Consider the following 12,346-nt stretch of genomic DNA (forward strand, 5'->3'; position numbering starts at 1 on the left):
AGATTCATTTCTTTTTTATTTTTTTACAGGATGCCTCCAGTGTCTTCTTTTCAAACAAAGTGCAAAAAATAAAATAAGAAACTGTTCCCGTAAAATGCATCTAAATTCTGTTGTTACGCACTAACACTCTCTGTTTTCTCCTGCAGGCCTGTGAAACATTTCCATCTTTTTAAAAACCTTTTGGTTCGTCTGGTCTCGGGACCGGGACCGAGAGGAGGGAAGGAGAGGGGGTAAAGTGGGAGTGGGCTCTCCCGGCAGCCTCTGCGCGCCCATAGGCCGCCCCCGCCGTCCGTCAGCCCTTTTACGCGCGCGGATTGGCTGCAGGAGGCGGATCCGCAGGTGTCCTCCGCTCATAGAGGCGCAGGGCGGAGAGAAGGTGATCAATCTCCATCCGTCTCCATTAGAAATCACCTTAACACTCTGACAGACAACGACAAGCCCCCTGAAAGCAAATGAGTTTGATTTATTTGGCTGCAAAAACACCCGGAACCGCACCGAGGACGCGGTGACGCCCGCGTGCTGATTAACTGCGTGTTTTCTCTCTCCGTGATGCTGCCCGGTTTGCTCACTGTTGTTTGTTTTTGAGCAAGTCTGCCGCTGTTTGAGTTTTGTGCCCTGCAGACTTCCTACTGCTGGATAATTTCACTGCTGCTCGCCTCTTGTGACCCGGGAGCTCGGGAGAAGGGAAGAGGAGGAAAAACAAGGTAATGCTTCTTTTATTTTACTCTTTTAACGTCAATTATTTTGTAGTTTGTGCGGATTTTTACTCCGAGAAACAAAACTACGCAAGATTGACAGAAGCCTTAAAGTGCCAAAGCGACAGAAAGTCACTTTAAAAACGTGTTTTCACGGTAACGTGCATTTCAATTTGCACCGCAGCACATTTGCACATTTTATTTTATTTTTTTTTTACCAGCGGATATCAATTAATCCGCACGGAGCAGGACTCCGACCTGAACTGGATAAATTGAGTCAACTTCCTCCGGAGTAGATAATTTTCATATTTCTATTCCAGTTCATTCCTGCGAGTTTTTATTTGAGAGCAATTGGCCATTAAAGCGTTTGAACCACTTAGTAGATAATTGGAGAGGCGTGTTTTGGTTTTTGTTAATTTATTTTGCTGATAAGAGCCCTTCTGAAACGCTCTCTCCCCGGAGGTCTAATCTAAATTCTAATTGAGTTCATTTGCACCGAGATCTCGCCTTTTCACTCCGGCCTGGCAGGGCTGCAAACGCGCTTAAAGAAAGCGGCTGGAATACACGTTTGGTTAGTTCAGGTTTGGTTTGGTCAGTCAGGAGCTCATTGTTAAAATAATCTCCTCTGAAGAGACACTAATTTAATTCACACGCCTTAAATTTACGGGTTTTTTTTCTCTCCTGGCTTAGATAATTCTTCACTAAGAAGTTAAAATCAAACTTTATGATCAGTGTGTTAAAACAGATTTTTACGCTTTCAAATTTACATCCAGATCATCTGATTGTTTTAATGTAAAATCACATTATTGCATGTATTAAAATGGTGTATTAACATATACCTGTTTTATTATCTGCAGGCGGTTGAGATTTTATTTTCTATCACATCTTTAATTCAGTCGTATTTACTCAGAGAAAATAGACAAAAACAATTAAATGAGATGCCTTAAATTAAACATGTTACATTCTAATGCCACCGAAATGTTTGGGGTTTTTTAAAATCACAAATACAGTTTTTAAAATAGGCCTAAAGTTTTAATTTGGAGAAAATCAAAGTGAAGAAATAATGTGAGTTTTTTTTTCAATGAAGTTTGGTCCCTTGTGCGTAAAAGTAAAGCCAATAAAAACGTACTAAAGTTAATTTCTCTATACAAAATAAAACGGACTCTTTAAATCTTTCTCTTGAAATCATTTTATATATTGAGTTCCAGGCAACATTTGGTGGATTTTTTTTTCCACTGTGTATTCAGCTGATTTCAGACGGGGACTGTGGATCCACAGGAGCCTCGTTGTGGTCAAAATACACACAAAGTCTGACGACCCGAAACAAACAGAATCACCGAGTACAGAAAGACTTCAGACAACAGCAGCTGTGATTTTTATAGATTATCAAACCACATCCATAATCCATCTTTTCTACAACTGTGTGTGTGTGTGCGAGAGAGAGAGAGAGACTGTGTGTGTGTGAGTGTCAGCAGGCCCTCACACACACACACACATCAAACACACACACATTTACCTCAGGAAGCAACGAGTTTTAACTCTAAACTGTGTTTATCTTTTTACATTAAAATAATCCAAACACAATTTCAGGAAAATAAATGACAAAACCATAAATGTATTTCGCCTAATTTTTTTTTATTTCAGACTTAGATTTCTTATTTAAACTCTTCTTTTGACGTTTGCCTTTTTACTTTTAAAGTTACCAAAGTTTGGATCTTTTTTTCCCAAAGGTAACACTGTCTGTTGTGTAAAGTAGTGCATCAATGGTATAATAAAAGCTAACAGATAACCTGATTTAAATACTAATTACTGTTTAAAAAAGAGGATTAACATCAACATGGCAGAGGGAAATGTAGGATTTTAAAAACAGGCTAAATCTGCAGGTAGAGGTGGTGTACTGGTTAATAAAAATAAATAAATGTGTAGACAACCACTAAATCTGTGCTCACACAAATACACATAACTGGAAAATTTCAGCAAAACAATGATTAATTGACAAAAACACACGGGATCATTCTTACAGTTAATATGCAGTGTTTCTTCCTCATGTTTGTGATGAAACATTTTATTCATAGCGCGCTTTTCATGGTCACAGACACTTAACGAGAGTCAAAACGAACATTAAAAAAGACAATTCACCAAAAAATATATAACACATCCACACTTCACAGGGAGACTGAGCAGTTATTAGATTTTAGTCAAAATGTTAAAAATGACTGAAAGTCAGTTTGCTGGTTTTATTTCGCTCCGCTGGGGTCGCGAGTCGGAGCCGTTTGACCCCGGTTATCCTCTCAACAAAAATCCAATATTCCTGAAGGGATTTAATTTGCGTCTGTGCCTCCAAATGATCAGTTTATCGTCCACTAATTCGTGCTTTTTTTTTTATCTCACTGCCACTAAATAATTAAAACGGGAATTTTAAGGAACTTTTTTTTTTTTTTTTTTTGCAGTGGTGCTTCTTTATTTCTCAGTGTTTCTTTCTGCGTGTTTCTGCATAACGTCTCAGTTTGGATAAATTAGAAAATTAAGTTGAATATAAAACAATGAAAAAAATACAGAAATAAAAGCGCACTTGTAATTTTGTGATAAATTCAACACTATTGGCGTTTTTGCCCCCTCAAAATGTTATTCCTGAACATGCATGCGTTTTGGGTGAAATAGGCCCACACCTGAAATGTTTCTAACATTTTGTCCTGATTGTGCGCAGTGACTTGGATCGGCCCCCTGTCCCGTCAAGCTGCAGCATCGGGGGAAACCGAACCACTGGCCTGAGCTGGGTGGAGCTGTGACCGCCTGTAGCATGATGTCCTACCTCAAACAGCCCCCCTACGGCGTCAACGGCCTGGGGCTCAGCGGCGCTGCCATGGACCTGCTGCACCCCTCAGTGGGCTACCCAGGTAGGAGACCCACACACACACACTTTAACACACACTTTAAACGTGAATGCATCCAGTTTAGACCAGTAAGAGCCATCAGTAAGAAAATTACCAAATGTTATGTTAATTAAGATGTTTTTGTGTTATGGAAATAAAAATTAAATAGATAAAAATTAATAATAATAATAATCATAATGTGTGTGTTTGGGGTCTTTGTGGTTTAAAATGTTAGTATAAAATACATACCATGTTAAATAATAGTTTTTAAAAAATGAAACCAGTTTGACCAGTGTATAATATATAATGTGTATCATGAATTTGTCTTATGAAGTAAATAGTTCACATTTCAGTGGTATAAAGTGTTTAAACTGGATTTATATTATCCTGTCAGCAAGCAGAAGTATCCTGCTTCTTTTTCTTTTTTTCAGTCCAAAGAGGCCTTTAGTTAAACACAGTTGAATTTTATCAATGTACAAATAAAGAAAAGTTACAAAAATGATAATAATGGGCCAATAGTGAGTCTCATCAGTGAGTAAACATTTTACAGCAAAATATAGACTACACCGTTTTAAATTAAAATTAATTAATTTCAGATGCGAGAATAATGTGTACCATTTATTCCAGTTTAAAAGAAAACATTTAAGAGATTTCGTCAAACAGTGGTCTTCTTTCTCAATGTACAAATAAAGGATAATGATGTTAATAACAATGATAATAGTGTGTTTGAGCGTCCATTGTTTCAAATGTTTACAACAAAATACATACCATGTCAAATGAAAATAAATGTATAAATAAATTGGATATGATGTTTAATGTGTACCATGAGTTGGCAGTATGAAGTAAATAACATTTAGATGGTGTGAAGTGATTTAAACTGGCTTTATTTGCTGCTGTATCCTACATCATTTAGTTCAGTTTGAAAGGAAATATTTCAGAGGCCTTTTGCTGAATGCTGATCTTTATCAATGTACAAATAAAGAGAGGTTATTAATAATAAAAATAATAATAATAGGCTAACAATAATAGTGTGTTTGTGGCCTTTACGATTTCAAAAGTTGACAACAAAATGTACACCATGTGAAAATACATATTTATTTAGACCTATAAATAATAAATAAACCAATTTGACCAGTGGATGTAGGCTGGGCTATGATGTACAGCCTAACGTATACCATGAATTGGTATTATAATGTAAATTCAGATGGTATGAAGTTATTTAAACTGACTTTGTCTTCTATTGTCAGAAAGAAGTAGTGCATAAGGCCTACTTTTTTAAATCTAATATAAAAGGAAACAATAATGGCCTTTAACTAAACACTGATGATCTTTATCAATGTAAAAAAAAAAAGATAGATTAGATTTAAAATGCCTTTATTTCAATGAAACAGCAGCAATAATAAATAGGGGAAAGAAATAAGCTACAAGACTTTTTCACTTAAATAATGACAACAATAAAAAAAAAAAACTTTCAATAATAATTAAAATCTGATATTGAAGTTAAGATTTTCTTACAGATTGCATATAAAGTTTTTTGTTTTGTTTTTTAACAGTTTAATTAACGTTTCTCCGGTTGTTTTCTTCTCTCTGTGTCGGGTCTCTCCTCCGCAGCGACTCCCAGGAAGCAGCGACGGGAGCGGACAACCTTCACCCGCTCTCAGCTCGACGTCCTGGAGGCTCTGTTCGCCAAAACCCGGTACCCGGACATCTTCATGCGGGAGGAGGTCGCACTGAAAATCAACCTGCCGGAGTCCAGAGTCCAGGTGCGACACACCGACGCCTTTAAATACTGTTAGCCTCCATTATGTACATTAAAACAGTAAACACACACACACACACACACACCTGCCGGCCAGCCGTTAACTCTTAATAAATATCTTAACTTTTGACTATAAATGATGTTATTAGCGTTCATTAAAGTCATTTTATATGAAGAAACGTCATAATCATACCGTTTTTAATACTAAAAACTACTGTAATACTAATATATGTCACACAGGTAAAGGCCTAGAAATCTAACGTTAGTTTCTAACGGTCGCGTGAGGATTTCAACGGACGTTTTTAAACTGACATTAACGTTCGTGTGAAGCTAACGTTTTTGCTAATTAAGCTATTGTAGCTTGTTAGCTTACCTTAAACAGTAATTTAATACAAAAAGACTATTGGCATACAATTGTAAAAATAAAGAAATAAAGAAATAAAGAAATATAAACCACTTTTAAAGACCTGTAAATTTCAAACTGTCAAACGAAGATTTCAAGTGATATTTTGAAAGTGCCATTAACATTAAAGTTAAGCTAGCGTTTTTATGCTATTAAACTTCTTTTAGCTAACATTGATGTTATTAGTTAATATTAAATAGTCATTTTATACAAAAGCACTTGATTAACATACAATCATAATACTGAAAACTCATTACCAGCCACTTAAAGGCTGTAAATCTAATTTCAAACAGTCAAATAGGGATTTAAACTGACATTATTAAACTGACATTAAACAGGCTACATGTTAAGATAGCATTTTTTGCTAACTAAGAACTTGTTGCTCTTTTTACCTGAAGTTATTATTTACATATTTATTTCAAAAGTGGGTAAGTTAAGAGGTATTTCTTTGCTTGGCGCTCTCTAAGAGAAGAGTTGTGTTTAAACAGCAATTAAATATTTGTTAATTTAATCAAAATTGACTTGCTGTTGTCATTGGGTTTTTAGCTAAAGTTTAACCTAACATTAGAGAACTTGTTAGCTAGCTGCCTATAAATAACTTGGGTGTCTTAATGTTTATTATTTACAAATCAAGTTAATGTTACTGATAAAAGCATCCACACAATAATAATAACTAAAAACCTACTTTATTTTGTGTTACAGTATGATTGTGTAATTGTGTAATTAACCTGTGAGGAAAATAATGGGGATAATTTGATTGTTAAATGATTTAAGACCATTTTAAGGAGGAAAATTATGGATTTATGGATTAATTTTGATCAGTAATGGTGAGATTATGACTGGTATTAAAGTCATATAGACTGCTATGTTAATAAGTAACTGGGATGGTAACTGTAACGCACGTTTACAACCTTTAAACCAGTTAGTAGGGGGGCATGTTAACCCTTTTAAACCTGGGATGCCTTTAACGTTCTTGGGCTGCCTTCTCGTGCCTTTCACATGCATTTAACCTCTGAAACCTAAGCAAACTGATTTGATTAATTTTGAAAACATGAGAAAAAAGTAAATGGAAAAGGGAAAATAAAATGACCTGAAAAGTCATTGAGGGGAGAGAGAAAGAGAGAGAATTATTCGAGGATAAATGGTATTAAAATAGTTTTAATAGTTTTTTTTATTTTATTCTTTTTAATGTATATTATTTATTTATCTATCTATTTTACGTTTTTTTTCTTGTCCTTTTTTTTTTTTTTGCTTTTAAGCCAATTTGGTCAGATTGCAAAGGGTTGGGGGGGACTGTTGCAGTCAGATGTTGTAGTATTTATATAATCTTCTCTTTCCTATCTCTTTTTTAAATTTTATGTTACCTCACTGTTTCACCCTTTTTATTGAATGCAGAGATCTGAAAGATAAAACAGTTCGATGTAAACAAAACTGCATTTCCGATTGCAAAAGCTTAACTTTTCAGCTGAGGCAGCTTCTCATTATGATTTGATGCGACCTAACTGGAGTCTGTAATTTGATCTGAAATATGGGATCTATACTAAAGAGGTTGGGAGTACGCCAGCAAATACTCCACAAACAACTCACTGGTGTACAACGATGTCGAACAAATACTACTCTTGAAAGGCATTAGGGGAAAACCAAGGCAGGCCTCTTTCTCACACACAATTTGAGTTATTCTCAGAATGTGTGTGTGAAACAAAATGCTCAACATGATCCTACCCTCTCGGTGCTCTAGAGTTACCCTACTGTGTGGTGAAACCCAATAGCCTGTTATCTTAGAGCCGTCTACCAGGTATGAAATTAGACCCCTGGCTGGTCCGAGCCAAGGGGCCGTGGTGGAAATGAACCTTGATGGCTAATAACCCCCAATTTTCCTCCATAATGTACTCCCAGCACGGCCTGGGAGTATCTTTTCTTATGAGATGCTGAGGTTGTTTGGTTGCTAACTCCTGGCTGGTGATCTCGGCTGTAGGTGTGGTTCAAGAACCGGAGGGCCAAGTGTCGCCAGCAGCAGCAGAGCGGCAGCAGTGCCAAAGCCAGGCCGCCCAAGAAGAAGTCTTCTCCAGCACGGGAGAGCACCGGCTCCGAGAGCAGCGGCCAGTTCACACCTCCTGCCGTCTCCAGCACGGGCTCGTCCTCGTCCTCATCCTCCTCCACCAATCACACGGGCGCGGCGGCGCTCAGCAGCACCTCTACCTCCATCAGCACCGTCTCCTCCATCTGGAGCCCGGCTATCTCCCCTGGAAACGCTCCTGCTCCCGCCGTAGCCCCGCTTCCAGAGCCAGGACCCCCTTCTAACGCCTCCTGTATGCAGCGTTCAATGTCAGGCTCTGCCGCCGCCGCCACCTCCTACCCCATGTCCTACAACCAGACGCCAGGCTACGGCCAAGGCTACCCCACCCCGTCCAGCTCTTACTTCAGCGGCGTGGACTGCGGCTCCTACCTGGCCCCCATGCACTCCCACCACCACCCCCACCAGCTCAGCCCCATGACGGCCTCCTCCATGTCGGGCCACCCGCACCACCACATCAGCCAGTCGTCAGGCCACCACCACCATCACCACCACCACCAGGCCTACGGCGGCTCCAGCCTGGCCTTCAACTCCTCCGACTGCCTGGATTACAAAGAGCAGACTGCAGCCTCCTCGTGGAAGCTCAACTTTAACACCACGGACTGCTTGGACTACAAAGACCAGGCCTCCTGGAGGTTCCAAGTCTTGTGATCAGGCTTTTTTTTCCTTCCTCCCCGCTCGTCCGCTCCCTCTTTTACTTTCCAGATTAGCATATTGCTTGTTTTTAAAAGACAAAAAGAGTTTATGAACCGTAAGATAACAAGATAGCAGCAGGAATGCTCAACAATCGGACTTTGTTTTCCTCCCTCTCGTCCTCCACGTCTTTTAAAAACAAAAACAAAAAAAGAAGAAAAATGCCCTGAAATGAAGAGAAAACATCAGGACAAGCTTCCTGACGACGAAGAGTGAGTTTTTAAGACGCTCATTCTTGGATGACCTTAAGAAACTACTTTTCAAAACTACAAAAAAAAAGTCATTTCAACCAAACTCCTTTGACCACCAGCTCTCTGGCTCTCTGGATGGGAGGAATATTTTCCCCTCTGGTGCACCGACAGGAACTGCCTGCAGTGCCCCTCTTTACCTCCAAAACCCAATCAAATCCTGTATAGTTTTTATTTCTGAAATTTGTTATTTTAGGATGACAGAGATTTTTAGTCAGCTGCGCCGAGGAGCTGAAATATGTAAATATGTATTTGGGTCAGTTACAGTGACCATGTTTAGTTGGTGTTTTTTTTTCCGAATTTGAAATTGTTTATTACCACTTTGGGAGAAAAAAAAAAGAAAAACCTGTATGTAAATCTTTCCAAATATTCCAAAGAGAACAAATTGGCCATAAAGTTCAGCTTTTATATACATTGTTTTAAAAAAAAAAAAAAGAAATGTCTTGGAGGGAAAAATCTAAAATATAGATGCAGAACTATTCTGGGCATTTGTCCAGTTTGTTTTCCGGATATTATTATTCTAACCTCTCTACATTTTCAAACCAGACCTCCTCTCTTGGGCATTGTCGTGACATTGGACATGTTTGAACCGCAGCACTTGGCTTGATATTGGAGTCAGAGCATTTTTTTTTTTATTTTGGAGAGGAAAAATGTGGATTTATAGCTCCAAAATGACAGTAAGATGTTGAATGTATCTTTAAAGGCGAACCACCCTTACATACATGTTCATCCAATAAAGATCCGTTAAGTCATATTTATTTTTCCACAGTGGATTCTGTCTCCATTCCCAAACCGGGAGTCAAGTTTTTATTTTATTTTTTTAGATGCATGTACAGCAGCAAATTACAAACTCAAGATTGCTGTTTTCTCTCATTTGAATTAGTCACACTTTTATTTAAAAGCTTGTTGATTTTTTTTCCTAATTATAACGGGGTAAATGCAAATTAGTCCATAATTAATACAAGCCGTGAACGCGTGTAGGCCCCGCATTTCCATTTTAGAGAGCAGCCAGTTTTAATCCTCTCTGTCTCTGACTTAAATTGAAACACTAACATCTCCCCTCGCTTTAGGGAGACCAAGTGTCTTTTTAAACTGCGGCGTTAAAAAGCCCTAAATATTGAGCCGCGAGACATTTGATCGAGGCGTAATTGAATGCAGCGCTGTAATGGCGTGATAATTACTCCTGCGCCCTGAGTTGGTTTCTCCAAAATAACCTGCAGGAATTTCAGCGCCTCTGATGCGGTAATTACGTAGGTGGGGCCAGGTTAGGGGGTCAGATGTAAGTGTGTGTGTGTAGTGCTCGCAGGCATAAACGCATTATAAAGGAGGAGGAGGAGGAGGAGGAGGAGGAGGAGGAGAAGTGGAGTTAAAAAAATATCGCGTCAGTTCTCTGGCAAGGTTGTTATGGACGAGCGTGTTTTTAGCAGCGAAGGCCGCACTGAGGAAGGCAGAGCAGGCTTCATGCAAATTAATGGCCCCGAATCAAAACAACTGTCCTTGTGTAAAGAAATTACCCCCCAAAAGAGCAGCACTGTTGTTTTAATTAAGACAAATTAGAGTTTTTTCAAGTGATTTCGAATAAGAGATTAAACAGAAATTAACCTATTTAATATCTGGTCCTTATATGAACTCTAATGAAGGCTGCAAAAAAAACCAAGGATTTTTTAAATCAAAAGTTGTTCTGATGTTTATTTTCTCGATTAATCGATTAATTGCTTTGGCTGTAAAATGTCAATGTGAAAAATGGTTATCACAGATCCCACAACTCCATCCAAAACATTAACTACTGCTGGGCCTTTATTTTGACAGGCTTACCTTTGTGACTTTTTTTGACATGCTGTACTATGTTTTTTCGACTGTCTATGACCTTTTTTCCAAAATACTATACTGTGGAATATATAAAATACTATACTAACTTTTTTAGGCCTATATTTTGACATGCTATACTAGGACTTTTTTTGACAATGCAATACTGTGACTTTTCGGCATGCTTTATTCTATGACCTGTTACCCCTTTTTTTTAGGGGGGACATGTTATACTAAACTAGACTTCATTTTGACATATTAAACTATGACTTTTTTGACATACTATACAAAGGCTTTTTTTCCCTCCCCGAAATGCTTTGCTGTGATGTTTTTGGTCAATATTACCACATACAATACTATACTTTTTTCAACAGACCATACAGTGTCTTTTTTTTCTGACATGATATGCTAAATTATGACACACTATACTGTCTTTTTTTCCCCAGCAAACTATACTATATACAAGACTTTTTTAATGCTTTGCTATGCCTTTTGTTCAATACACTATACTATGACATTTTTCTAAATGCTACACTGATTAATGATACTATGACACTTTTAGGCCTAGATTTCGATATTCTATACTATTCCTTTTTTAATATGCTACACTATGCCTTTTTTCAATATACTATATGATGTCCTTTTTTTGTTGACAACCTACACTAACCTTTTTGACCTGTAACTTGTTGTCATCATATTATACTTCTGATGTCCTACATGATATATGAGGACTTTTATCGACATACTTTACTGTGACTTTTTTTGCAATGATATACTATGACCTTTTTTGAGATAAAGTACTATGACGTTTTATGGACATGCTATACTACAACTTTGTTTTTCAACACGCAAAATAATGAAATGTTTTTTAGGTTTGTATATTGAAATAGTATATTATGACTTTTCTTACATACTGTACTACAATTTTTTAGGTATATACTAAATAATGATTTTTTAAATATACCATAAAATGACTTTCATTATAGACATTATAGACTCTGATTTTTATCAACATTTTGTGTGATGACCTTTTATTTGTCATACTAAACTTTGATTTTTAATCGAGATCCTGCACTAATGCACTTTTTTGACATGCCATAATATGACTTTTTTTTTGACATAGTATACTGGGACTTTTTTCAAAATATATTTCTACATACTATACTATGAATAAAATCTACTGTGATGTTTTTTTGACATAAGATACTATGACCTTTTTTGACATGGTATACTATGATTTTGTATTTAAGAGACTTTACAATTCAAGAGACTATATATGCTATGCTGTGATATTTTGTGACATATGATACTGACTTTTCATCTAATTTGAATGGCATATAATACAATGACTTTTTAATGCTATTTTGGAAGACATGATGCAAATGTTTTAATGTTTTTGATAACACACCACACTATGACTTTTTAATGGTAAATAGGAAAAAATACTTAGTTACAATTACACTTTTATGGATTTTTTTGACGGCATACCATGTGATCACTTTTTTAATGTTTTTTCGGACAACATACAATAATGTCATTATTTGATGCTATTTTGGATGAAAAACTATGTCTTTTTATGATATTTGGATGAAAAACTTTACTATGACTTTTCTGATGCTATTTTGGATGACGTACTATACTATGCCATTTTAGACAACATACTATAATATGTATGGTGGCACTGAAGTGCAAAACAAAACAGCAAATCACAAAACACAACCACAAATCAGAAAATAAAACCGCAAATCACAAAACACAACTGCAAATCACAAAACAAAACCACAAATTAGAAAAT

General features: G+C 37.0%; 1 protein-coding gene across 1 annotated transcript; it reads left to right on the top strand.

The window, feature by feature from the left end:
- Nucleotides 1-89: 89 nt before the first annotated feature.
- On the top strand, nucleotides 90-9,499 carry otx1 (orthodenticle homeobox 1). The gene is made up of 4 exons (XM_042502137.2): nucleotides 90-704; nucleotides 3,403-3,592; nucleotides 5,180-5,331; nucleotides 7,706-9,499. Exons 2-4 carry the CDS (start codon nucleotides 3,496-3,498, stop codon nucleotides 8,453-8,455), a joined length of 999 nt encoding a protein of 332 aa, XP_042358071.1. The 5' UTR covers nucleotides 90-704; nucleotides 3,403-3,495; the 3' UTR covers nucleotides 8,456-9,499.
- Nucleotides 9,500-12,346: the final 2,847 nt, after the last annotated feature.

Source organism: Plectropomus leopardus, chromosome 13 (genome assembly GCF_026936395.1).
Source record: "Plectropomus leopardus strain MGB_pleo_1.0 chromosome 13, ASM2693639v1, whole genome shotgun sequence".
Classification (NCBI taxonomy): Eukaryota; Metazoa; Chordata; class Actinopteri; order Perciformes; family Serranidae; genus Plectropomus; species Plectropomus leopardus.